This window comes from Triturus cristatus, chromosome 11, assembly GCF_964204655.1.
Source record: "Triturus cristatus chromosome 11, aTriCri1.1, whole genome shotgun sequence".
NCBI lineage: Eukaryota > Metazoa > Chordata > Amphibia > Caudata > Salamandridae > Triturus > Triturus cristatus.
The window spans coordinates 403,906,955-403,931,339 of record NC_140594.1 but is presented as its reverse complement, the minus strand read 5'-3'; the positions used below and the strand labels follow the sequence as shown (position 1 = coordinate 403,931,339).

Below are 24,385 nucleotides of genomic sequence, written 5' to 3'. Positions count from 1 at the left end.
TTGCTGCTCTGTCATCGCTCCTGGGAGCCGGTGTGCTGCTTGGCGTTGAGTGGTGACTGGTTGGACGACTGCGCGTGTCTGTGGTGGATGCTGAGCGGGCCACACTGAGGTGCTCGGTGGCTCTCTACTGGGACTTTCTGATGTGACACTCGGTGGATGCAATACAGCGCCCACGTCGCTTAGCTGTCATTACCTCTTGCGCGCGGGTCTGGGACGTCCCTCTGGGGCAACTGTCAAAGAGGCACCTGCTGGGCTGGGTTGCCTGACGGTGCTGTCATGGGCAGGCTGCACTCGGGAGTGCAGCAAACATCATCGGTCTCCTTGTCGGCCATGGACCAGCCTGTTGGGGACCAAACGATGCCTGAGCCCTTTACCTCAGCCATCCTAGGCTCCAAACTAGACACTGTCGTCCAGGCAGTATAAAAAAATCTGTACCTCTCTTGAGCAGACCTGCGCCTCTCTTCAGGGAAGGATTCCCAAGGTCACTGCAGACTTCACCCTGTTGCATGCTGATCCTCGCAAGCTGGCAGACAAGGTGCAAAAAGTTGAGCGCACCCTAGCCGAATCTCAGCTCGCCACTTGTGAAACATCCACACTGAGCAAGATCTGATAGACTGGGTCCACTTGCTAGAGCACAGAGTGGAAGACGCAGAAGGCCGCTCCAGAAGGAACAACGTTTGGGTGGTGAGACAGCAGAGGGTGTTGAAGGCACGGATACCTTGTCTTATAATGAAACATGGCTTTGTGATCTGCTCCCAGACGGAACACTCTCTCATTTCTTTGCTGTTGAATGGGCCCCCTGGGTACCGACCTGCCGTCCGCCCCCAGGTGCGAACCTGCGGCCCTTTATACTTTGATTATTCAACTACAGAGATTGTGACTTCATCCTCAGAGAAGTGCCCAAGCTGGGGGAAGTGAAGGTGGGCAATGCTACTGTCCTATTCTTTCCCGATTACACTCTAGACGTGCAGAGGGGCGCATTCCTCGATGTCAAAAAGCACCTCTGTGACCTGAACATCAGATACTCCCTCCTATTCCTTGCCAAGTTGCATGTAGAGGCGGATGGCAACACGCTATTCTTTGACGCTGCGGAAGACTTTGGACCTGGCTGGAGACCAGTGACCGGACGGCGCCATGTTCTGAGCGAAGGGAACCCGTGCCTAAAGCTACAATTCGTGGGAACAGCTGCAAGAGGTGGCGTGGAGAAAGCCACCCCTCCTCGCAGCTGCACTCTGCACCGTATCTGGAGCAGTTCATATTGGAAAGACGATGGGCCCTGCAAACTGCCTCCAGGAGGCGCGCGCAAATTCTGGATTCTGAAACATCCTAAGTGAAGTCTCTTAGTGATGATGGCTCCTCTGCCAAGTGGCCCTCTGGGGCAGACACGCGGCCCCGGGAGGTAACTCCCCAGACCTCTGATGATTTAATTTAGAGCACGGACTCTGAGCCGATCCTGTAGTCACATGCGTTGCTTTGCTGCCACAGATATGTCGCCTCATGCACCGCTGGAGACGCTGCTCGCGCCTGCCTGCCATGTTGTCATTCTAGAGAAGTTTCCATGGACCTTACAGACACACCAATGTCCACTACCTATGGCAATGGAGGTTCATTAACATGGACACATGGGGCATAGCCATGCCCGACCTTTGTCCCCCCAGGAGTTCCTTGTTCTCTCTTGCCGGCACTATTGGCCGGTAGATACTCCATCGCATTGTCACTAGTTTGGGCAGGCACATGTTGTACCTCTGCCCTCATAACGTTCATTGCTTGGACCCTCCCCATCTAAATGTACTGCATTTTACTGCAGGCACTGCCCCTTCCTGCATGCTGTCGCCAGGGAACATTGTACGTCCCCCCCCGCCACGCTGCGCTACATAGCCACATGCACGTCTCCAACCCACCCTACACATGACATCCTCTAATATTGTTTCCTAGAATGTGAGGGGCATGCACACGCCTTCATGCGGATATGTCATGTACTCTTACCTTGGGGCGCAGGTTGTCCCAGTTTACGCTATTGCAGGAAACACACAGTGGCATAGCTAGACCTTTTGCCGCCTGTGTCGGTCCCTGCGTTTACAGCCCAGCGACGCCCACAGGTAAGAGCCGGGGTCGGGGTGCTGGCGATCCTGCATTTGCTGCCTGTGACTGCTTCCGGTAAGAGCGTGGGGCAGGTGGACTCTGCCGCCCCCAAATCTGTGCCCCCCCTGCTACGCAACTGGAAACACACCTAACGTTAGCCAAGGCCCGCAAATTTCAGCGACGGTGGCGGGGTCAAGTGTTTACCACGGAATAGTCTTCATATGCCAAGGGAGTATTGACTGAGGTGAAACCGGGAATCCCCTTCGCACTAGATAAAGTTGAGGTGGACGGCTTGTATGTGCTGGTTCTTGGCCGCCTTGATGGGCAGCGTGTGCTTCTGGGAACTGTGTATGCCCCCAATACAGACCAAACAACCTTCTTACACACATTGTCTGGCATGGTGGAGTGGCATCCCTTGGCTTATAGGGGGAGACTTTAACTCTGTATTAGACACAACTCTGGACAGGTCCTTCCTCCCCCTCACAATTGCTATGTCCAATGCTCAAGCGCTGAGCGACTGGCTTCTTCACTGGCAGCTTGTGGACATCTGGTGCACCCTGAATCCTATTGCGTGGGTTTATTCCTTTTATTCTTCCCCACACAAACTCCACATCTGTATTGATCGTATCGTGGCTCAGTTTCGCTGCTGTGATCCGCCTCACGGACTATCTGGGACGCACGCATTCGGACCACAATCCTCAACTTCTCCAAATAGCCTGGGAACGTAGTACACCGGCTATTCCCATGTGGTGTCTGCAGCCTGCGGCGCTTGAAGACCCGTCCTTCCGCAACTCAATAGAAACTGCCACAGCAGACTTTTTGAAGAGCACGCCAATACCGCCACTAATAAGGGGGTAGAATAGGTTGTTTTGAAAGCCACGATTGGGGGGTACTGTTTAGATCTAGGCTGGAGCATCCACAGGCAGCTAAACAGCGACATTGCACGTATTGAACCTATGCTTCTTTGGCTTGAGACTAAGTAACTGATTTCAGAGTACACCTGCCAATTGGCGGACATGAGGCGTGAGCATGCTGAGCTACTGGAGCGTCTACGGTGTCTGAATTATTCTGCACACTCTGCCCGTACACACGCGGCGGTAGACCAAGCATGGCGCTTATTATCGTAGCTGATACAGCACGAACAGCCTCGACAACTCTTTTGCTTGCAGTCCTCGTCGGGACAGCTCCTGCATATCCAGTATGAAATACACGGCGATCTCGTTCGACACTACACTCTATTATATGAGTCGGCTGCTAGCATCAGCCCGGATGGGATTGCTGATTTTTCGCTTCCCCGTTGTAACCCCTGAACAGCGGGCCGAGCAAGACGAACCTATTATGCTGTTTGAGGTCCCTGAAACCATCAGAGCTCTGGCCACGGGCAAAGTGCCTGGACCAGATGGGCTGCCAGCTGAATATTATAAGGCATACGCTCCTACATTGGCACCTCACTTGCTTGCTCTTTACGAAGCATCCCTTTCGGCCTCCTCCCTCCCAAGCTCATTACGCGAGGCCTTGCTTGTATCTTTGCCTAAGCCCACTGCTCTGGGCTCCTACCGCCCACTGGCACTTCTCAACACCGACTAAGATTTTGGCCAGGGCAGACCGGCTGGCACCATTGGTGCCCACTCTGGTCCATGCTGATCAGAATGGGTTTGTACCATCTCGCAACATGTCCCTTAACCTGCGTTGTTTCTTCTGGTTATCCAAATACTTGGCGTAGTAATGGCCCTACTTGGGGTGCCTGGTGTGCGACCTCGAGAAGGCCTTCGACACGCTTGAGTGGAGAATCTTGTTTGATGCCCTACCGCGCTATCGCCTCCGAACTCGTTTTCTCCTCCTTGTGAGCTTGTTGTACACCTTGCTGTCAGCTAAAGTGAAGACCGGTTCATACATATCAGACCCAGTACTCGTAGGCAGAGGCACCCGGCAGGGATGCCCGCTGTCACCCTTGCTATTCTCCTTGGCTACTGAAAGTGGCTCTATAGCTAACGGAGTGAGTGGTGCAGATTGGGGGTTACACACAGTCTCTCTATATGCAGGTCATCTTCTCTTGTACATCCGGGTTATGAGGGAAGCACCCACTGCGTTAGCTTGGATACTTAATGATTTTGCTGCCTTCTCTGGCCTGAAAGTAAACTGGGCCAAATCCTGTCTGTATCCGTTCATCCCTTTCTATTCCGATCCCTCACTTGTCATTAATGGCACCCTGGTGCAGTGGCAACCAACCCACTGTCTTTTAGATACCTAGGTATACGGATATACCATCAACCCGCCGATCTGCTTGAGGGGAGCCTTACACGGACAATCACTGCAGTTAAGTCTCAAATGCTTTTCTGGTGCGGGCTGCCATTGACTGTCATGGGCCCCATACCCCTACTCAAGTTGGTGGTCCTACCGAATCTGCAGCTGTATATCTAGGCCCCTATTTTTCGCTCCTTTGAGAGTGCCATGTAGGAATTCATATGGAGTGGCTCCAGATGTCTAGTTGCTCTTTCCAAACTATACTTGCCCTATTACCAAGGGGGACTCCCCATGCCAAATATGGACACATTTATTTCGCTGCGCAGCTCCAGTTGGTGGCTAAATGGGCAGGTGGATTGACCCTTGATTACACTGCCACACTCGCCGGCATGGTCCCTCTCGTCAATTTATTAGCTTTTCCATCCTGTTGTTGTTGCTCAATGTTGCTTATAGACGCTCTGCTGCAGCCTGCACCTTACACGCTCTACCATACCGTACGCACTCGCATTGCCACTCCTGGGTTTTCCGAAGGGCAGCCAGGTCACCTCCTGAGCAGAACTTTCTACTTGGCACGATGCATGTGTATGCACTTTGGGCAACTTTTACAGTGGCGGTGTGCACCTTAGTAGGGGACTGCTAGCTACCACGGGGTCAGTTCATCTTGTATACATCACGGCTAGAAGTGCTGAGATCCATGTGAGGAGACGTATCGGAGGAGCCACCAATGCACCTCCCGGTCCAATATATTTACGTCCTGGACTTAGGACGGCATCTCAAAAAAATGGTTTGCCAGCTCTTTGCGTAACCACACTGCACAATCTCTTGCACCCCTGAGATGCCATTGGGACGCACACCTGAACCACCCATGTACAGATCAGGAATGGGTCCCCATACTGGAGGGACCAATCCTTGTTCCCAGAAATACTTGATCCCCACCACAATCACCAGGTATTTTATGCGAACAGATGCCCTATGCCCTCAATGTTCGGTGGACGCAGACCTCCTACACATGTTTTGGAGCTCACTTACTGATTACTGGCGGCACGTCACTACCCAACTGGTCAAGTGCACTGGGTGCACGGTAGTACACACTTGGGAAGCATGCATCTTGGACTTACTCTGCAGATCAAATAGACACAAAGCGACATCAAGATTCATTGACCTTGGGTTGCTAACGGCTAAGCGCTTGGTCAATAAGAGGTGGAAACTATCAGAATACCCCCCGTGGTGGCCTTGACCTTTTCCCTGCTGGTCTGGGCACAAGTCAAAGGCACCCCGCTGCGTAGGGAAGACACATCATTGCTACGCAAAATCCAGCTCGCTGCCATTTGGGATGCTGTCCTCGAAGACTTCCAAAAGGGCCAACACTCTGTCGCCGAACACTTGGCTACTGCGGAAGAGGCAGATGAGATGGTCGCGAGGGCATGACTTCGCCTGGGATTGGCATGCATGCATGGATGGTGGGAGGCTGTGCCAGCACCCCTCATGAGCACTCTGGGAGCGCAAGGCAAATGGAGAGGCGCTTTGTATGTCAACAGACAATGAACATACACGGTGGGGACGCGGAGAGCGTGCATTAGTGACCAGAGTTAAGCAAAAGTTCCTATTTCAACCCGTGTTAAAACCCCTTCCCCCTGTCTCTTTCAGCAGCAACACACACACCCTCACAGGCGCTGGCAGAATTGCAGAATCCGTGGAGGACACCGACACTCTGACTTGTTACCATGTGGGCAGGGCGAATGAACCCACACTAGCCCACTAAGCATTTAAGTTTCCCCACTACAGATGAAGTCCCACCCCCTCAATAGTTTCTTGATCTGCATTGCTGTCCGTGCTGTTGACAGACTAATGATGATTACAGTGATGGCACTGCTGACATATGCGTTGTACCTGTATTTTGTCTCATGTTTAAAACATCAATTTAAAGAATTAAACAAAAAAAAGAAAAAATAGCTAAAATCTCTCTGAAGGCAAGACCTAAAAATGGGCTTTGACTTATGAGTCTTCAAGATGGACAATATTTACTGATGGTGGTGGATTAGCGTTCCCTGTACCGGTAAGTATTGGTAGTGCATACAATGTACGCTAATTTCATGGTACCCAAACTGATAAAAATGCTGCTCTTGAACCACAGAAGAAATCAAGACCGTGATCCACCATTGCAAGGATTAGAATTTCATAAGTGTCTAGAGTACTTATTAGGAATTTATCTTTGCCAAATAGCGGGCTGCACATCAAGGTAGAAATGAAACGTTTTTGAAAACTTTTAGCAAAATGATGACAGAAGATGAGGAATAGAAAGCCAGCCAGAATAAGCACAAATTAAATTGTGCCTTGACTATCGGACCACTCCTCAACTGGACATTTTCTGGCGGCAATGGTCTATGAAGGGCAATGAATATCGGCATACCTTCATATCCTGTACGGTGCCCCTCTCCTCCAAAACGGGTCTGCAATATGGTTATGGGGAGATGCTCAGCACCAATGTTCATCAGACATGGAACCCCCCCCCCAGCAACGTTTTGATTACTGTTTGAAACAAGACTATAAGCCTCTCATTGAGAGTTGCAGAGTACTGGGAAGCACTGTAAAATCAGATGCGACTGTACTGTTAACGTTTGGTAAATCTGCCCAGTACAATTGCCAGTTAAACCCCACGTAATGGGAAATTGCTGTGTGGGACAGATTTATTTAGTTCCCAATCTTAAAGCCAAATGGATTCCAAAATGTTATGGGGGGGTTCCAATTCATTAATTCTACTCTTTCTCTGAGTAGGTGGTATATGTATGCAGGGTTCTCTCAGTGAGGTAGGGTGTAAGCGAAGGAGTGGATGGAAGTGGAGGGTATTTTCTAGCAGTGGGGGGCTTTATATCCCCCTGTCAGAAAAAGACTGACAATGAGGCCTGGCTGTAGCCAAAGTCTCATGAGATTTTACTTTGCAGAAGTACTGCTCTGGTTCTCCCACGCGGGAAAAAACATGTGGTGAAACCGACCTACTTGGAATCGGACTCCAATTGTGCCCAATGAGGGCTTTGGTGGTCACACTCTGACATCAATAGCGTTGACAATAATCCAAGGAAACTAAATTGCTACCATCACTAAATCGGTACAAAAAAGTTCAGAAATTCTTAGGAAGATTACCAGAACGAGGTCTGAGCTGTCAAATTACCTGTGTAGCTCTGCAACGCCTATTAAGGCAACACAGGATGAGAAAAATGACAAACTGCTATCCCTGGACCGGTGCTTAGATCAATACTCTCTCTTCTTCAGACATCTTCCCGTCTCTGGTTCAGCGAGCCTGGAGGCAGCGCACCATTTCCAACTTATGTGTATCCCATGATGAATTGAATCCCGGCCCAAAAATCTGGGACACTTACTAGGCTGCATGACAAACTGAAGAGCTGGGGGGGGGGGGGGGGGAGGGAGGGAGGGATTTGCTTTGTGTTTGGTCCATTGGGCTGTTATGGCCCCTTTTGTTTCCATTTTGAGGACCATGCTTGCATTCTCTTTTCCTACATGCCCTCGCGATGCACAGCATCATCAGGGCTAATATGTTAGCGCGCTATCGAGCACAAACTGGCAGAGTGCGCACAGCAGACCTCTTTCCAAAACCTTATTAGTATGCCATTCTGATGGTCCCTCACAGTACAACCACTCCATCATCCACATTTATTAGTTTCTGAATCTTGGGGAGTGGTGTATGTTGGGATTGAAGATAGAAATATTAGATAAATATGTTGGCTCTAAAATGATATGTTTTCAGTAAAGTATCATGGTCCGATTATCCATCAGGGTTTTTGATAGGTTGCAAGTAAGGCTCCCAGTTTTCAGATTTTTACAGCTAAATATACACCGAAAACCATTTATTTTCCTGTCTGTAACTATTTTAAAATGTGGATAAAAACGGAAATTGTTTTGTTTTTTAGTTATTCCATATGCTGTCACTCATGATTGCCAGGACAATAGCTGTGCGGATTGACAGGCAAGGGGATTAAGCAAATATAGGGATTTTAGTAAAGAGCCTTAAACAACAGTAGATTTGCACAACCATGATACTAAAATTTACATAATTTCTTACAAGTGCATATTTTACCATGTGAGTGTGTATATATCATTGAAACCTGTCAGGCGATCAGGCACAAGTGCACGTTAACTGGTTAAATAAATGCAGAAAGATACGCATTTTAGCTTCATTTTTCCACAAAACCTAAAATAAAAATGGATAAATACAGGTAAAATTAGCAAAGAACTAAATATGGATAAATACAGATGGAAATGACAAAAATATAAACCATATAACTGGGAGCCCTAGTTGTGAGTGGCTTTGTTTTTTCCTGCAGTGATATTTAAGCACCACTAGACATAAAGAATTACATAAGTAGACTGATGCATTCATGCAGACGTCTTGTAGGCTTTACTGTGGCCTTCCTCTCATCCAAACAGGGCTTGGGGAGACAGACCATGTTAAAACGCTCCAAATTTACTAGGGCACGTTTGGAGGATGGTTGCCAGTAGTGTTTCCTGGCAATATCTCCAGTCATTGACACGCAAAAGGATAACTAGCATGCTCTGCTTTGCACTCTTGAATCACTTTTCAGCTGCCCTTCCCCCCCCTTTCAGGATCCTTTATCCTCTTTGGTTTCTCTTTACTGTCCCTCTTTGCACCCTTTCTTCCATCATCTAAAAGCAGGCTAGGGACCGCACTGATATGTGGCTGCTCACATTCCAGCTGTACGGGGCTGTCTCTTTTGCTGCTCCATTGCAAGTCATCGCATAACGGTGCAGTGACTGCTGCACTTTCCACTATTTGTATGCCTGGAGGACAAAGGAGTAGATTTACATTTCTGCTGTAAGTAGAAGGGGCGTTTCTCTGCACACACCCTCCTTCTCCACTGGTAAGAGTTCAGCCTGTTCTGATTGCTCCTTATAAGGGCCCCTCTGTGACCAGATTTCAATTTAAAGCAAGTACATTGTATGGTGTAGACAGGAGAACAGGATCAACCTCAGCTTGCTGGGCGGTTTGAGAATTGTATAGAGTGCATATGCTAACAAATGATTAAAAAAAAATCTTTTTAGGTAATACAAATACACATTCCTCTTTTAATATAGCTCCCCCACCTTGCTCATTGCACTACTCAGCTAATGTGTGAATTAAAGACAAATTAAGATATTCCAGCTGTTGTAGTTAGCACATGCTGTGGGACACAAAGAAAGTGATGGATGAATACTTGAATTAATCTCAACCACTTATAATCACTCGGGCTGCATTCTAATCCATTGTTATTTTACACACCGTGCCACCCTAGTTTGGTCCCAGCCATATGCAAATCAGTTTTAACTTTGCTCCAGTGGGAACAGTCCAGCCCGAACTGCCAGTCCAGGTCCTCCCCAACCTGGAACACAAGCAACCCAAGTCATGTTTCACCCTTATCAGGGCTTCTCAGCCAGGTATAGCTTGGTTGCGGTGTCTCAGTGTGCATGGGACCCACATCTTGACATACCCGTCCCACCAAGGTTGATACACTAGTGTAAGTGAAGGATGGGATGCTTAAATAATCTCAGCCACTGTTAATCACGCTGGCAGCATCCGAAACATAAAACTATTTTCCATACCGTGTGTGTGAAAGCGCCCATTTTTAGGTTTTGCCTAGAGAGTAGCGCGCAGCGCTGCTCTAGGAGTGACCTTTAGGAATGGATCAGCTCTTTTCAAGCACTCGTGCCTGTGCTGGCATCCACCTTGCAGGAGCGAGCAGCGGCGCGTGCGCTAATTGAAACCATATGGCCCGCGTGCCGCTGCTCGCTCCCGTAAGGTGGATGCCAGCACAAGCACTTGAAAAGAGCTGTTGGCATTTGCTTGATCGCGGTCGCTTTAACACCGTGGAAGATCGCCAGAAAAATCGCTAGCAGTTGTCCGCCCGGCTCGCCTCTCCACCGGTGGCACTTTGCTTCTGAAGCAGCGATGCCTCGCGCGCCCCGGCCTGGAGCGCACACCGCCTCCTTTGCCCCGCGCACCTTCTCCCGTCTGCTCTCAATGTTCTCTCAGCAGCATCATCAGCTGAGAAAAGAACAGTACATTTTGGCTTAAAAACTGAGCGTCAAATTGCTATGCTAAATCCAACTCTGGCCTGAAATGACACATGGCGCGGAGTTTTGCAACGCTTATGGCATTAATCATCGCCTTCTCATGCAGACAAGGACACAATGGTAATGCCCGTCTCTCCTTTTTGTCTTGTTTAATGTGCTCTATTCCTGACCACACCAGCTAACATCACTGTGCATCCATCAGTCCCATATTTGGCGGCAACACAAAGTGTTTTCAAACGCGTCTAGCACCACCGTCAAGCGTTGTATATTATACGGTGGCCACTTAGAACCACGACTCCTTTCCAAGGATTTCCAGAGAAGCATGGTAATTCTAGGTTCCGGGTTCAAGTCGGACACTTACTAATTTTAGTTCCGTTATAGAATCTTCATTAAATCCTTTTGCCATTTCGCGGATTGAGAACTGCACGACACTGAAGTAAAAGTGTGCCTCACGGAGTGTAAGCAAGAAAGTTAAGGGTGCAAAGCTGGCACAGAATATTCTCGAAGGCTTCAACCTACGAGTGAGAGCATTTTGTACTGGCAGGATTAGGTATTATTCTAGTGTTGATTCAGTGCATTGCTTGTATCCTAAAGATGAGACGCAGCTGCAATAAGTCTTTTATATAAAAAAAGCACAACATACCTCCAGGTCAACAGATACCGATTACTCCCATAACTATTGAAAGTAGGCAAACGGCATATGCAAATATCCAAACGAAGAGTAAACGATTGCTTTGTTTGCCACAGAACAGGAACACAAATAGTTTGAGAACATACCCACAATCTAAGGTATTCTTCCCTCCAGTCTCAATTAAGAGTTTCATTGCAAAAATCAATGTGTAGAGTGAGTGGCACTTATGGGTCTCGATAACAAAAGGGACAGTGAATGGAGAAGCTTCCTTATTCTGCAATAGATGACGTTTTTAGACCCATCGTGCCTGCAGGCGCTTTAATGCTTCTTGACATTAGCTACATAAGGTATAAGGTTTAAATGTATTGAGCCATTCATTAGCCTTTCACAGAAGAATACAGAACTACTCAGTTTTCAACTTCATTAATAACTTTTATTTGTATTTACTATTCATTCATTTAGTTGCATTATATAGCATGAACTCCAACCAACTGGCATCAGAGCACTTTACAAAAGAAATGAAAAACACCAGAAAAATAGAAGCAGCAGATAATATACAGAGGCTTCAATAGCAAGAATTCATATAAAAGAGCAAGGTGCACAAAACAATTATATCATCAGCACAGCGCTTTAAATGGACATGTGGTATCGGGTTCTTAGTTCCCCGCACTTCTCAGTTGGAGGAGGAGAAGAGGGGGTCAGAACATTCAATGGGAAAGTACTACCTGACCTACCAACAGTAAACAGGCACCCTGGGATAGTGAGTTCCTGCACTTGTATATTTCCATTCCAAGCACTGCATAACGGCCGCACTGTGGCCATTCCAGGAACCGTACCATAGTTGTGCATCTGCATTACTAAACACAGCCAACAGTTGTCGTATTTGGTGGTCGTTGTTGGCCGCTGTTTTATTACTTATTACACACATAATACGTGTACAACTCCCCTGGACACCTTCTTGGGTGCCGGGGTCATAAATCATTGTCACACATTATTACAAATTGATTGTCACATATTGTCAGTTGGACATCATAAATTATGGGTCATAAATCATCGTGTATTATAAATTATTCTTCCACAATTGGTCATTATTTTGTTGCCATAAGTCACTCTGCCTGATCATCATAAATGATGGGTCATAAATCATCAGTATGTCATAAATCATTCTGTCACAATCTGTCATCATTTCGTTGTCATAAATCATTCTGCATGAGCATCATAAATCATCAGCTGCCCATAAATCACTGGTTTGTCTTTTGCTCATTTGCAACTCCTAGGGTGGTAAATCACCCTGACAGCTCGTAGATTGTTCTTCTTTGTTTACCACGCCTCTTTGCGTGTGGGGGGTAGCCTTTCCCCGGAGTTAGGCCCCAATTCGCTACCTTGTTAGTCCCTTTTGTGCCCCGCCGTCTGGCGGGGGCTGGGCTGCGAGCGCCGTCTCCGTTTGCTACCCTGGTTTTGTCAGGCGTACTCACCCTGCAGTGCAGCATCCCAGAGTGAGTGGCCCTCCTACACACCGCCCTGTCGGTGTGTTCCCATGACCAAGCCAATACACTTGTTGTTTCCGCCACGCCGCCAGGGAGGCTTACGTCTTCCTGCGACTCCCCCCAGCCGTGCGTCGTCCATTTGTGCCTCCTGCTGCTCTGTCTGCGCAGCCTGCCAATGCTGTTGCCCCTACTCGAGTTCTAGGATACCAACCTCTAGCCGTGGCACTGGGAGGCCGCCATCCGGTCAGCTCTGACGGGCATCTTCCCACAAACGCAATGATGTGCTCTGCTCCATCTTTGCCCTTTTGCAGTGGCACGCTTGTGTCCTGTTCGGTGTCTTACAGTACTGTCTCCTCTCGCCATGGGTCATACATGAAATCAAAATTGGGAGACAGTCAGAGACCGCTTGTGGAGGCGTGATATAGCATACATTTAAATAACGTCCTCTACTTCACCAATGCCCCTGGCAGGCTCCCCCCGGTAATTGTCACTGTGAAGCCAGTAACCCTGATTAGTATCCCCCAGGCTGTACTGTACTTATTTTTCACTGGGGGAAGTGGGGGGGGGGGGGGGGGGATGCGTGGGGGGTGAAAACCGGAGTTAGCTCTGCCGGGGGCGCAGGGGCACATGCCCACGTATATGTAAAGGTTTATTATTTGTTCCTGCACTCTGGAAGGGCACCCCTCGTGGGCCCTTGACCTGGTGTATTGTTGTTGTTGTTTTTGTACCTCCGCAGGATGAACAGGGGTTTGAACCAGTGGTCCTGAGGCAAGCAAAGGCCTCGACCTAGGTATGTTCTTCTAATCTATCATCCTGTGACCTGGTTTTTCTACAACCTTCCATCTCTCGCACTCCTTTCTCAAATACCTGCCCAGCATATCGGCATATAAATAACTTGGTGTCCGCCTTGCACTTCACTTGATGGGTGTGTAAGCTCATTCCCCTCTATGGACTCTGGCCCCTTTTAGTGGATGTAGATTCATATGGGCCTAGGCACTGTGTGTGAATGATGTTAATTTCGCAGTGGCCCTCACGTTAGCACCCGAAGAACACTTCCGATCGTGTTTTGTTGGGGCTTCTAACGTCTAGAGTCCTCTGCCGGTTGGTGCCTACACCTCCAGCTGTGAAACTATCCGCTATCCGATCGCACTTAAACCCCCATGGTTTGTATTCTGCTGTTTTCATCTAGCGCGTACTCTGCATGAAGGTAACCGAGCGTTATAAATGAGCACCAGCCGCATTGCAAAAGAACTGCCCAATCCTGCTATGCACGGGCGGATAGTTTGCCCAAGCCTCACCGGATACTGAGCCATGATTTCATTGTTGTTTTTGCGCACCCCTTTTTATTGGGGGGGGGGGTGGGGTAAGGGGGGGCAGCTGCGAAAAACCTGTGCGCCGCCCTTGAGATCCCTGAAGCGTTTACTCGCTGACCAATAAGGTTAATGTGGTGACCCTGTGTCCCTAGAACCTGTGTATTTATGAGTAGAACAGAGCATCAGTTTGACAACCTCCATTGATACCTGTTTACTATATTCGTCATAAATCTCTGTCTGAAGGGCTACACCACTGTGTTCCAAAAGATCAGTGATTCTCCGTTGAACAACATCACATTTAAATATTTGGTTTTTTTTTGCAAAAACAATTTTTATTTTATAACACAGGTACAGTTGCCAAATGTAGTGATCAACATATCCGCGGTCTTCTTCCAGTAATAAACACCAGTGCATAATACAGTAGAGACCACTTTCAACTATCAGCGCACTGTCCCCAACATTCCCCAATGCAGACAATCCCTCCCCCCACCCACATGTCAGTGTACCAGAGTCAGAGGTACCGATCACATTTAAATATTTGCCTTGGTAAATGCCCGTCAGCCACATTAGCCAAATCACGTTTTCATTCATCAGGGTAAGACCGGGCCTGTACTTCTGTTTCCACTGCGCTCATAACGCCCCACTCCTCTTCTATAAAGCCATCCAATGTAGTTCCCGTAATGCACACCAGATAATCATTTATGAGGGATGACCCAGATCCGACTAAGAGCAGGCTCACAGAGCTTAGTTCCCCACCTCGGCAGCTCTGGCACCGCCCCAGTGATACCTGGTGATACAGGCTTGGCGCTCTCATGAAAGCGCTGTGTAACTTCAACACAGTCCTCCCTTTCTGGGTGCCTGAACCATACCTACTGGAAAGGCACTCTGTTACGGGCGCCAGAAGGCTGGGAAGCACGGCGATGATAGGCAACACACGCATGCCTAATTCAGCTACTACTTCCTGCCAGGTGGTGCACCACTTGGTCGCGCATGATTTAAATAGTCGGCGATGCTACCCCTGTCTGCGAAACGTTTTGCCTTGTTTATTTATTTCCTGGCACTTTTATATATCGCAGGCTCGACCCGAAGGTATTAGAGCGCTTTCTATGAACACATGTTATCTTACAAAAAGGACACATTCATTTTATGGCACGGGGATATAACATGATTTTCCCAGATTCAAAGGAAGTTTTGAGCAGACGCCGAGACTCGAACCTGGATCCCTGGTTTCAAAGTCGGCCGCCCTAGCCATTAAGCCACACCCCTGTGTTCCTGTTTTTTTTTTTGTAAACTCTTGCCAGCATTTGGCGAGATACGCACCCTGGTCCCAGAGGACGAAAATTCACCGTGCTTAAGAGCTATTTTTTGTTATGGTCTCCAAAATAATTGGTACAGACAATATCTTGTAACTGTGCGTTAGGTTGTGACATTTTCGAAGGTCTTGTGAGCACCAGTTAAGGAGACATTCATTTTTTGTTAGGCACGGAGAGATTGTGATTTGCCCAGAATCACAGGCTGTTTGTAATCTCTTGTACATGAATTAGAGCATGCGAATGATGGCGTTACCAGGGATTATTCCGTGAACACTCACTCTTTTGCTGCATATCACACTAGAGTTGGAGATTTAAGATTTCTTAAACGTATATCGTGATCATCACACGAAATGCTTCAACAGAATTTCTCAGCCTTGCCAGGGTTAGAACTCGTGACCTACAGGTCACACCGGACGGCGGCGGCAGTGCTTAACTCGCAGAGCTGTTAGTATGTCGACTGAGTTCTCCCCCTCTGTCTGCGCCCCTCGCTGTTGCTCTGATGTATGCCACAGGCGCTGCGGTGGCCTAGAGTCTTGCAGAATTTTCAACCATGGAAGGCTGCCAGAGGGAATTGCTTCTTGTATCTAACCTGCAGCACTCTGGGCAGGGGGAGCTGCTACACACTGTATATTTTGGCGACGTTCGGAAAGGGGGTGGGGCGTTAACTACTGTGAGCACGGTCGACAGTATAAGAACTAGGCGCCTCCTAACCCTACTCCCACCGGGACGCGCCTCACCTGCCCCTCTATAGTAACATCGAAGGATACAATAGGATGGCTCGCATTTGATGCCAGGCCCGCCATGCCTGTGACCCGGAAACCGTACTGTTTTCCATGGATTAAGGAGGGAGGGGGGTGCCCCGCACATGGCATTCGCAACCCTCAGAGCTCACTTAATTACCAAGATACACTGCCCCTGCACTTTGTGGCTTCTAATTCTTATTTATTTATTTTTAACTGGTTTCTACACATTTTGCGGACATTGTGCAAACCCGTCACCCACTGAGCCATCCTACCAGCCTGATTTACGCTTCTCGTATTTCTGTTACGGGGTAAATTGAGTTGGCGACACCCGCCGCGGTGTCGCGTTATGAGGCGTCAGTCAAGCCCTCAGACCACTGGGCTTCCAGCCTACAGCAACAATCGCCGTTACTATGGTTTACTTTACCTAACTCGCACATATTCCTAGTGTTAAACAATTATTATAACTAGCAAGGATGGCCAGCAGGAAACGCTGCCACTCCTCACTCCTTGAGCCCTTACCCTGCGACTGCTTTCGGCGCCAAGCGCCTCATCGTCTTCGCCTGGGGAGCTGGGGGTCACGCCTACATCTCTCGACCTCGGTCCATTCCATCCTGACCCGCCATGCCCCAGCGGGGGTCGCGCAGTCCTCCAACTCCCTGCACCTCTCATGTTAGCTGGATTCCTTGTTCTTTCTGCTGGCAGGGGGTCCTTCTTCGCTGTTCCCTGGGTCCCGACGGTGGAGACGGCAGCCGCGGGAAAAGCGGCTACTTAGAAAATCGTTGGCGCCGCTCCCCCAGCTCCCATGATGTGCAAGTGGGCTGCCCCAGGGGGAGCATCGCCTTATATCCCCCCCTTCCTCTTTTCCTATTGTTCTTGGAAGGGGGGTGGGGGTCTCAGGGCGTTTCGGCCCGCGGCGCTTCTCGGTGGTGAGAACCAGTTCCGTTCCTTGTTGGGCTCTGGCGGCCATTATGGTGCCGGCCCTCGAAGACCCCTTCGGGGGCGGCCTTTGCTATAAGCGTAAATGCCATGGTGCAGGTGTCACCAAGATTTCAGAGATCCTTCAGGGCCAAAGAGTGGCAGGGCACAAAGAACGGGTTTAGAGCTGAGAATGGCATTGGTATCTTTGGTATTTCAGGTCTTACTTGAAATTTCCATGCAAAGGGTTAGTCTGGAACTCTGTGGTGGTGGATTTCATGATCACAGACACTTCCTCTAAATGAAGGGTTAAAAAGTTCTCTGTTTATTGAATATTTGCCTTGCCAGAAGAGTGACGGCAAACGTGCGGCCAGAATGTTTATTTCTCGAGGCAGCTCCAGCACCTTTCATATCTTCCTGCAGCACACCCAAGGGAGGTCAGCTGCAGGTACTATGCTGAGCTCTGTTTATTCATGCTTTTTGGTATAGCGCTGTATACCACGCTGGAATTTCATAGCACTGATTTCAGGTGCCACTGTGTTTCAAAGAAGCATAATAATATTTCATATTTGTAATGCACACATCAAAGCTAATCTGTCCTAACCTGCCAGAACAAAAGGTCTTATAATTATGTAACCCGCTGGCCCTAATTTATCTACTCCTTGACGGATTCGAACCTGTGATTAGGAGGTTACAAACAACTCTTCATCAAGTGAGTATCACCACTAAGGAATCTTAACGACTCTTTCACCATTGGCAGATAGGAATGGCAGCAAGGATATTTTTTATTTTTGTTTTATACATCGCAAACTCGACCCAAATATATTATAGCACTTTATATCAGCACCATTTGCGTTACAGACGGACACATTCATTTTGTTAAGCACCTGGACATTAAGTAATTTGCCCACAATGCATTCATCCCGGTTTATTTTTGTTGCCTTTCCTTCCCTCCATAAACAATAGTCGGTGCGTGAAAATGGACCTGAGGATACCTTGTTATTAGGTGAACCTAGAGACCTTTCTCCTCACCTCGACTTGCCCTCAGCGCCGCTCTAACCAAATCCTGCTTTGTGTGATCTTGTCTCAAAAGTACCTCAGGCACCTGCCTGTTCTATAAAGAGCTCCTCGTACTCCAGGTGATCATGTGCACTAAGCATGTTGTGTGTAAAACGCGGCACTGTCTGGTACAGAATGTTCAGGGGTGCAGCACATAGATCAATTAACAAGTATTTGAAATGCAATAGGTCTCGCATTTGTGAGACTTTGAGCTATTGGCATTATAAATGGCAATGCCTTTTTATGTGTTTTGAAAACCTGCAGGCGGTACGAAAACATGCACTTGGAACTTGTCGTTCCTTAGGAGAAGCAAGGTTGGCAGTAAAAGAGGCGCTGTTACTGCCAGCCTTACGTCTCATAAGCAACAACTATAAGTACAAAGTGCATGTTTTCGCACCGCCTGCAGATTTTCAAAACACATAAAAAGGCATTGCCATTTATAATGCCAATAGCTCAAAGTCTCACAAATGCGAGACCTATTGCATTGCATATGGCCACCCCCACTTTTTGCCTGGTATCGGATGCAGTTTTGACGGAAGTGCAATAGGTTCTGCTAATCAGGTCCCCAGTGCTCTTTCCCTAAAACAAGGTAACTGTTCAGTTGTTTCCCAGTTGGCAAGACCTTTAGCACCTCTGTAAGTCCCTGGTAAATGATACCTAGGGCTTGGGTACTAAGAAGGCTCCCTAAGGGCTGCAGCATGAATTGTGCCACCCTAAGGGACCAACCACCAAACTCATGCAGACTGCCATTGCAGGCTGCGTGAAATGGTGCAGACAAATGTGAAAACACAACATGCCCACAGACACTGCGTGCCATGCCCACAGAGACTGCGTGCCATGCCCACAGACTCTGCATGCAATATATGTAATTCACCCCTACAGTAGGACTTGTAGCCCTAAGGCAGGGTGCATTATTTTACATGTGAGGACATATCTGCATGAGCAGATATGCCTGTGTGCTGTCTAGTTCAATTACTAGATAGTACAAGTGAACAGGAAATCCATCTTAAGTATATGTACTGGCCACTGGTCATTACAGGTTCCCCAGTTACATGATGGCTTCACTGAAACCTATGGTGTTTGGTATCAAACGCCTTGTCTTTATAAATCCCTACTGATGCCAGCAGTGAATTTACTAAAACATGCACCCATAGGACACCTCAGAGGTGCCCCCTGAAAAACTACAAGCCTTAGTGTGCTTGCTGTCTGGTATAGTCAAGCCTTCCACCACAGACATGTTTCTGACCCCCCCCCCCCCACCCCCGCAGGTGAGAGCCCACACTCTCTGAGGCCAGAACTAGTGCCTGCTCCTGAGGAAGGCCCCTTTCAAGGCCAGGGGCTTCAAAGTCCCTGCCACCTTTGAGATGAGACCCATTTGGCACCAGGACAGGAAGGAAATTAACTATGTAAGGAGGTGTGGTGCACTACTAGGCCAGTCACACCCCTAAGGCGAGCTACCTGATGTGCTTCATGAAGAAGGATTCCACCATCCATCTTGTTTTTGGTTGCATCAGGAACTTTGGGACAGGGGTGGTCATACCCACTGGTTAATCGCAGTCAATTGCGTCGCTTGATAATAAAGGCATAGATCCGGCAATCCAATCCCGCCGTTATACCAGCCCATTGTCAATTTTTTCATCGCGATACGCGGTGTACCAGCCTCCCACAACAGCCCACGCAATGCCGCATCGAGCTTTAGGAAATAGGACTCAGGGATCGGTATGGATGTGTTTTGAAGGGCATAGAGGAAACGGGGAAGAGCTAGCATTTTGAAAAGGGCCGCCCTTCCCAGGAGGGTAAGGGGCAGTGTTTTCCAGTGAATCACATCAGATTTGAGCCGCCGCAATGGGCCCCCCCAAATTACGCTCGTGGAATAGTGCCGAATCCAGTGTTATGAAAATGCCCAGATATTGAAAACCCTGTCGTGCTACCGGTATATTATATCCCCTAGGGCTAATCGGCGGGTCACCCCAGAGGGGATACATCTGGGATTTGGACCAGTTGATCTGGTACCCAGAGTGGGCCCCAAATATGTGAAAAATGTGTAGCGCTCGCCGAATCGAGCGTGCAGGGGAGGCCAGGTACAACAGAATATCGTCCGCATATAAAGATATGCGATCTTCATGATCTTCTGTCCATTTAAGGCCACTGATTTCGGGGTCACTCCGGATCCAGAACGCGAGCGGCTCCAGCGCCAAGGCGAAGAGGAGCGGCGACAGGGGGCAGCCCTGCCGCGTGCCCCTTCCGAGGGAAAAGGATGACGAACGGTGGTTGTTGACCGAGACATGAGCCGTGGGCAAGGTATACAATAATCGAATCCACCCTATCAGCCGGGGACCCAACCCGATACGGACCAGCACAGCGAAGAGGTAATCCCACGCCACCGTATCAAACGCCATCCTCGCATCGAGTGCAAGTAACAACACCTCCTCTCGGAGTGTTTCCGCCCGCCCCAGGACCCCATGAACTCGACGCAGATTACGCGCGGTATTGTGGCCGGGCATAAAACCGGACTGATCCGGGTGGATCAGGGCCGCTAGATATGGAAGTAAACGGTTGGCCAGCAGCTTAGCCAGGATTTTGGCCTCAACGGCGATCAAGGAAATGGGTCTGTACGATGCAAACTCATCTGCTGGCTTGCCAGGCTTGCGTATCACCACTATTGTGGCCTCACGGATCTCGGCAGGGAGAGCGCCCGTCTCATAGCACTCCTTATACAGTTTGAGCAGGTGGGGCGTCAGCGTTTGAGTCATAGATTTCACTAATTCTATCGGGATACCGTTGGGCCCCATGGCTTTCCCGGAGCGGGTATCCCGGATAGCCGTCTGAATTTCATCCGGCGAGATGTCCGCCTCTAGGGACTCTCGATCTTGCTGGGAGAGACATCTCATGTCTATGGTGGCCAGGAGGGCCGCCGCCCAACCTGCCTGCGAATCTTGTGGCGGGGTGTATATTTGTTCATAGTATTTTGCAAATAGCTCTGCAATGCTTTGAGGGTCGGTAATCAGTTCACCCTTCGGTCCTTTGACCGCACCTACCCAGCGCGTTGCCAGCTCTTTACGCTCTAGCCAGGCCAGTAGTTTACCAGTGCGTTCCCCCAGCTCATAAATTCTGTGTCGGGTGGCAAGAGATCGTCGACCGGCCTCTTCACCGAGCAGTTGTTTATAGTCCTGCCTCTTAACATCCAGCAACTGTTGGGTCTCGGGGGCTGGGTTGCTTGAGGTCTCTACCTCGAGCTGTAGTATCTCGGTCTCCAGCTCACTGACCCGTCTCCTACGTTCATTTTTGTGTCCCACCATCAGGGACAAAGCTCGTCCCTTGATGACTGCCCCGTACGCGCCCCACATCGGTACCGCCAACTCCACCGATCCCACATTCTCCTCAAAGTAATAATCCGTGTCCCGGCGCAAGGAATCTCTGATATGCGGTATTTTCAGCAGCCACGGCTGGATCCGGATGGGGCCAGGCTGCCGCCCCATGCTCACTCCAAAGGAAGATAGTACCGGGGAGTGATCAGAAATCCCCCTCGCCAAGCTGGAGGAACCAGTGAAGTGTTGGATATACTGCGCTTGAGTAAACCGATAGTCAAGTCGAGAGTGACTGCCGTTCACTCCAGACTGGAAAGTGTAAAGCGCGTCCCTGGGGTGCAACCACCTCCAGATGTCTACCAGGCCGAAGGCGTCCGCAAAGTTACTCAGGTGCGAGCCCCGTGGGTCACCCCTCCGCGGCGGAGAGCGGTCCACCGCCTCGTCCATAGTCAGATTAAAGTCGCCTCCCAGCACCACCGCCCCCTCCGGAAGAGTAGTCAGGAGTGTCCCCACGTCCGCTAGGGTCTGGCGCTGGAGGCCGGGCGGCGCATAAACTGAGATCAGGTGGACGACCCTCCCCTCCCAACTACCAGAGCAAACCACATATCTACCCTGAGGCTCAGTGTGAGTGGTGTGGATCACATAGGGGCAGCCCTTTCTCATGAGAATCCCCACCCCCCTGGATCCCGAGGTAAATCCCGAGTGTGCCACCATACAATACCCCTTTCGGTCCTGGGCCTGACAGGAGTTACCCATAAGATGCGTTTCTTGGAGCAGTACCACGTCTAATCTATGGCGGTGTATGTACTGTTGCACTATGCTCCGTTTAATTTTGTCGCCCAACCTGTTGACGTTCCAGGTCATGAGACTAAGTGTATGAGCCATAGCCACTAGAACTTGAGAACAACCTGCAGGATTGCTCGGGGCAAGCAGTACACAGGGGCCTAACTTCCGGCACCCACAATAACAGTGCCCACCTCCCCGTCCGTTGACAGCTGAGACATGATCAGAAATCGATAGGCGAGTAGTCAGTGCCGTGCATTGACCAGTGTTGCTGTGTGTACATGCTGCAAAAAACCAATAAATAACAACCCCCCCACCAACTCAGTCCAAGAAACTACCCCTCCCTCCCTGCTCCCCTGCCAAACGGGACCACAACCGCCCGCTTCCCCCAACATGCAGAGTGCCTGTCGCCCCCCCCATAAAACCTACGAGGAAACTTGTCTTGCCCCACTCCCATCGCTCCAACTGTCAACTTTAAACTACCCTACCTCCCCCCCCCCCCCCCCCCCCCCCATCCTATGTACCATTAGTCACTGTAGGCAATTTGACCATTGCTCGGACCGCCAGAGCCCCGCTCCACCCCATGGCTGCGTACTTGATTTAGACTCCTTCCCCCCCCCCCCCCCCCCCCCCCCCCCCCATCACTCCATTAAACAGTACTTGAATATACCCACAGTGGAGAGGAGACCATCAACATCAGTGTAGGCATAGCTTACGCCCTTACGATGCCTGCATGGGAGACCCCGGTGGCCGTGATTGCGCAAAGAGCGTCCTGCCCCCACGGCCCGGGCGTCATAGATACCTTAGGTAATATCCCTATGCGGTCAGCAGTCCGCCTCTTGGGCTTTCAGGGGAGAGGATACCGTGCGGCCAGGATGGCTCTCCTGCCGTATTGTCACCGTTCCAAGTTAATGTTCGCCCGACTGGCCAGGAGCCCCCGCAGCGGAACGGTCCGGAGATCGTCTCTGTTGGCGCCAGTCATCTGTTGCATCCGCCGCCGAGGGGCCCCTAGTCTTCCGTTTGTCCACCTTGCGCCAACCCTCCAGCCAGTCCCAAGCATCCTCCGGGCGCGTGAAGAACCACGTTTTGCCATCGGCCTCTACTCGCAGCTTCGCCGGGAACATCATTGCGTACTTGACCTCCTGCCCGCGAAGGGCCTTTTTCACCTCAAGGAAGCTGCGCCTCTGTTTCTGGACCCGCAAGGTAAAGTCCGGGAAGAACGTGACTGCGCTGTTCTCCACCGTGACTGGCGGAGCTGCTCTCGCCGTCTGAAGGATAACGTCTCTGTCACGGTAGTTGAACACTCGGGCCAGAAGAGGTCTGGGAGGGGCCCCCGGCCTAGGGCGACCCCCCGGCACCAGATGAGCTCTTTCGATAGAAAAGCACTTAGAGAGTCCCCTTGGCTGTAAGTGGGTGAGGATCAGATCTTCGACAAAGAGATCCGCTGCCTGCCCCTCCGCCCGCTCCGGAACACCAATAAGTCGGACATTATTGTGGCGCACCCTGCCTTCATAGTCGTCCAGCTGCCGGGCCAGTGTCTCGTGGGAGGTGCGCAGGTCATTGGTTTCACGCTTGAGGAGACTGGTGTCGGCCGACAGTTCTTTAGTAGTCGCCTCTACTGCCCCCACGCGGTCTGCGATCTTTCGCACGTCCTCGCGAATCAAGCCAACATCGGTGGCCACCGTATCAATCCGATTCTCCAGGGAGGTCTTGACTGCTTTAATAGCGTCCAGGAGATCTTTATTTGTCGGGTCACTTCCCCCGTCCGGGGCCGGCGTCCCAGCTCGATCACCTCCCTGCTGCTGGTGCCACGCGAATTTCTCCAGCTTGGCCTGTGTCGTGGGTTTGTTGCTCCGTCCGGACGGCATGATCGCCCCCAGTGGGTTCACCACAGCCCGGAGGCGCCGCCGCTAATCCCCGCCGCCTGCGGTGGAATCCTCCACCCGGCCTGTCGGTTTTCGCCGGCTGCTCCCCCGTCGCCAAGGCGCCCTCTCAGGTCCCAAGATCCTGGGGTGGACCACCGCAAGGGCCCGTCACCACCCTCCGCGTGGCCGCTTCACCTGAACCGGGACGTTGCTCCCCAACCCGGCGCTCCCACACGTTGAAATTTGATTTCGATGGGCGCAGACCGGCCTCTAGGCCCCTTCACTCCGTATGGCCACCCCTCAGTTCCACTGGCCAGCCGTCCAACAGCACGCCCCGGCAACCGGATCTCTCTCATCCGCAGCGGGGGACCCCGAGGGCTCTCCAGGTGGTCCCACGCCCCACTCTCCGATGAGTACTTCAGTCCTGTATGAGAGTGCTCCCCCTATCGACTGCGCTGCGCTCCGGTCGTCCGATTCAGCTCTCCACCTTCACTCCACCACAGCTGCAGGGGGAAGTCGCACCCGCACAATATAGGGTCTCTGGGGCGTCCTGGGGGG

The 24,385-nt window shown here is 50.3% G+C and overlaps 2 protein-coding genes across 2 annotated transcripts in view; one reads left to right on the top strand and one right to left on the bottom strand.

Moving 5' to 3' along the window:
• Nucleotides 1-21,626, bottom strand: part of LOC146784314 (E3 SUMO-protein ligase KIAA1586-like) — a 30,293-nt gene extending 8,667 nt beyond the window's left edge. The window contains 1 exon segment of the mRNA XM_085635103.1: nt 20,226-21,626. Within this exon segment, the coding sequence (XP_085491229.1) occupies nt 20,226-21,626 (1,401 nt within the window).
• MRPS24 (mitochondrial ribosomal protein S24) overlaps nt 1-24,385 on the top strand; it is a 74,871-nt gene that overhangs the window by 9,410 nt on the left and 41,076 nt on the right. The gene's annotated exons all lie outside the window — the stretch shown is intronic.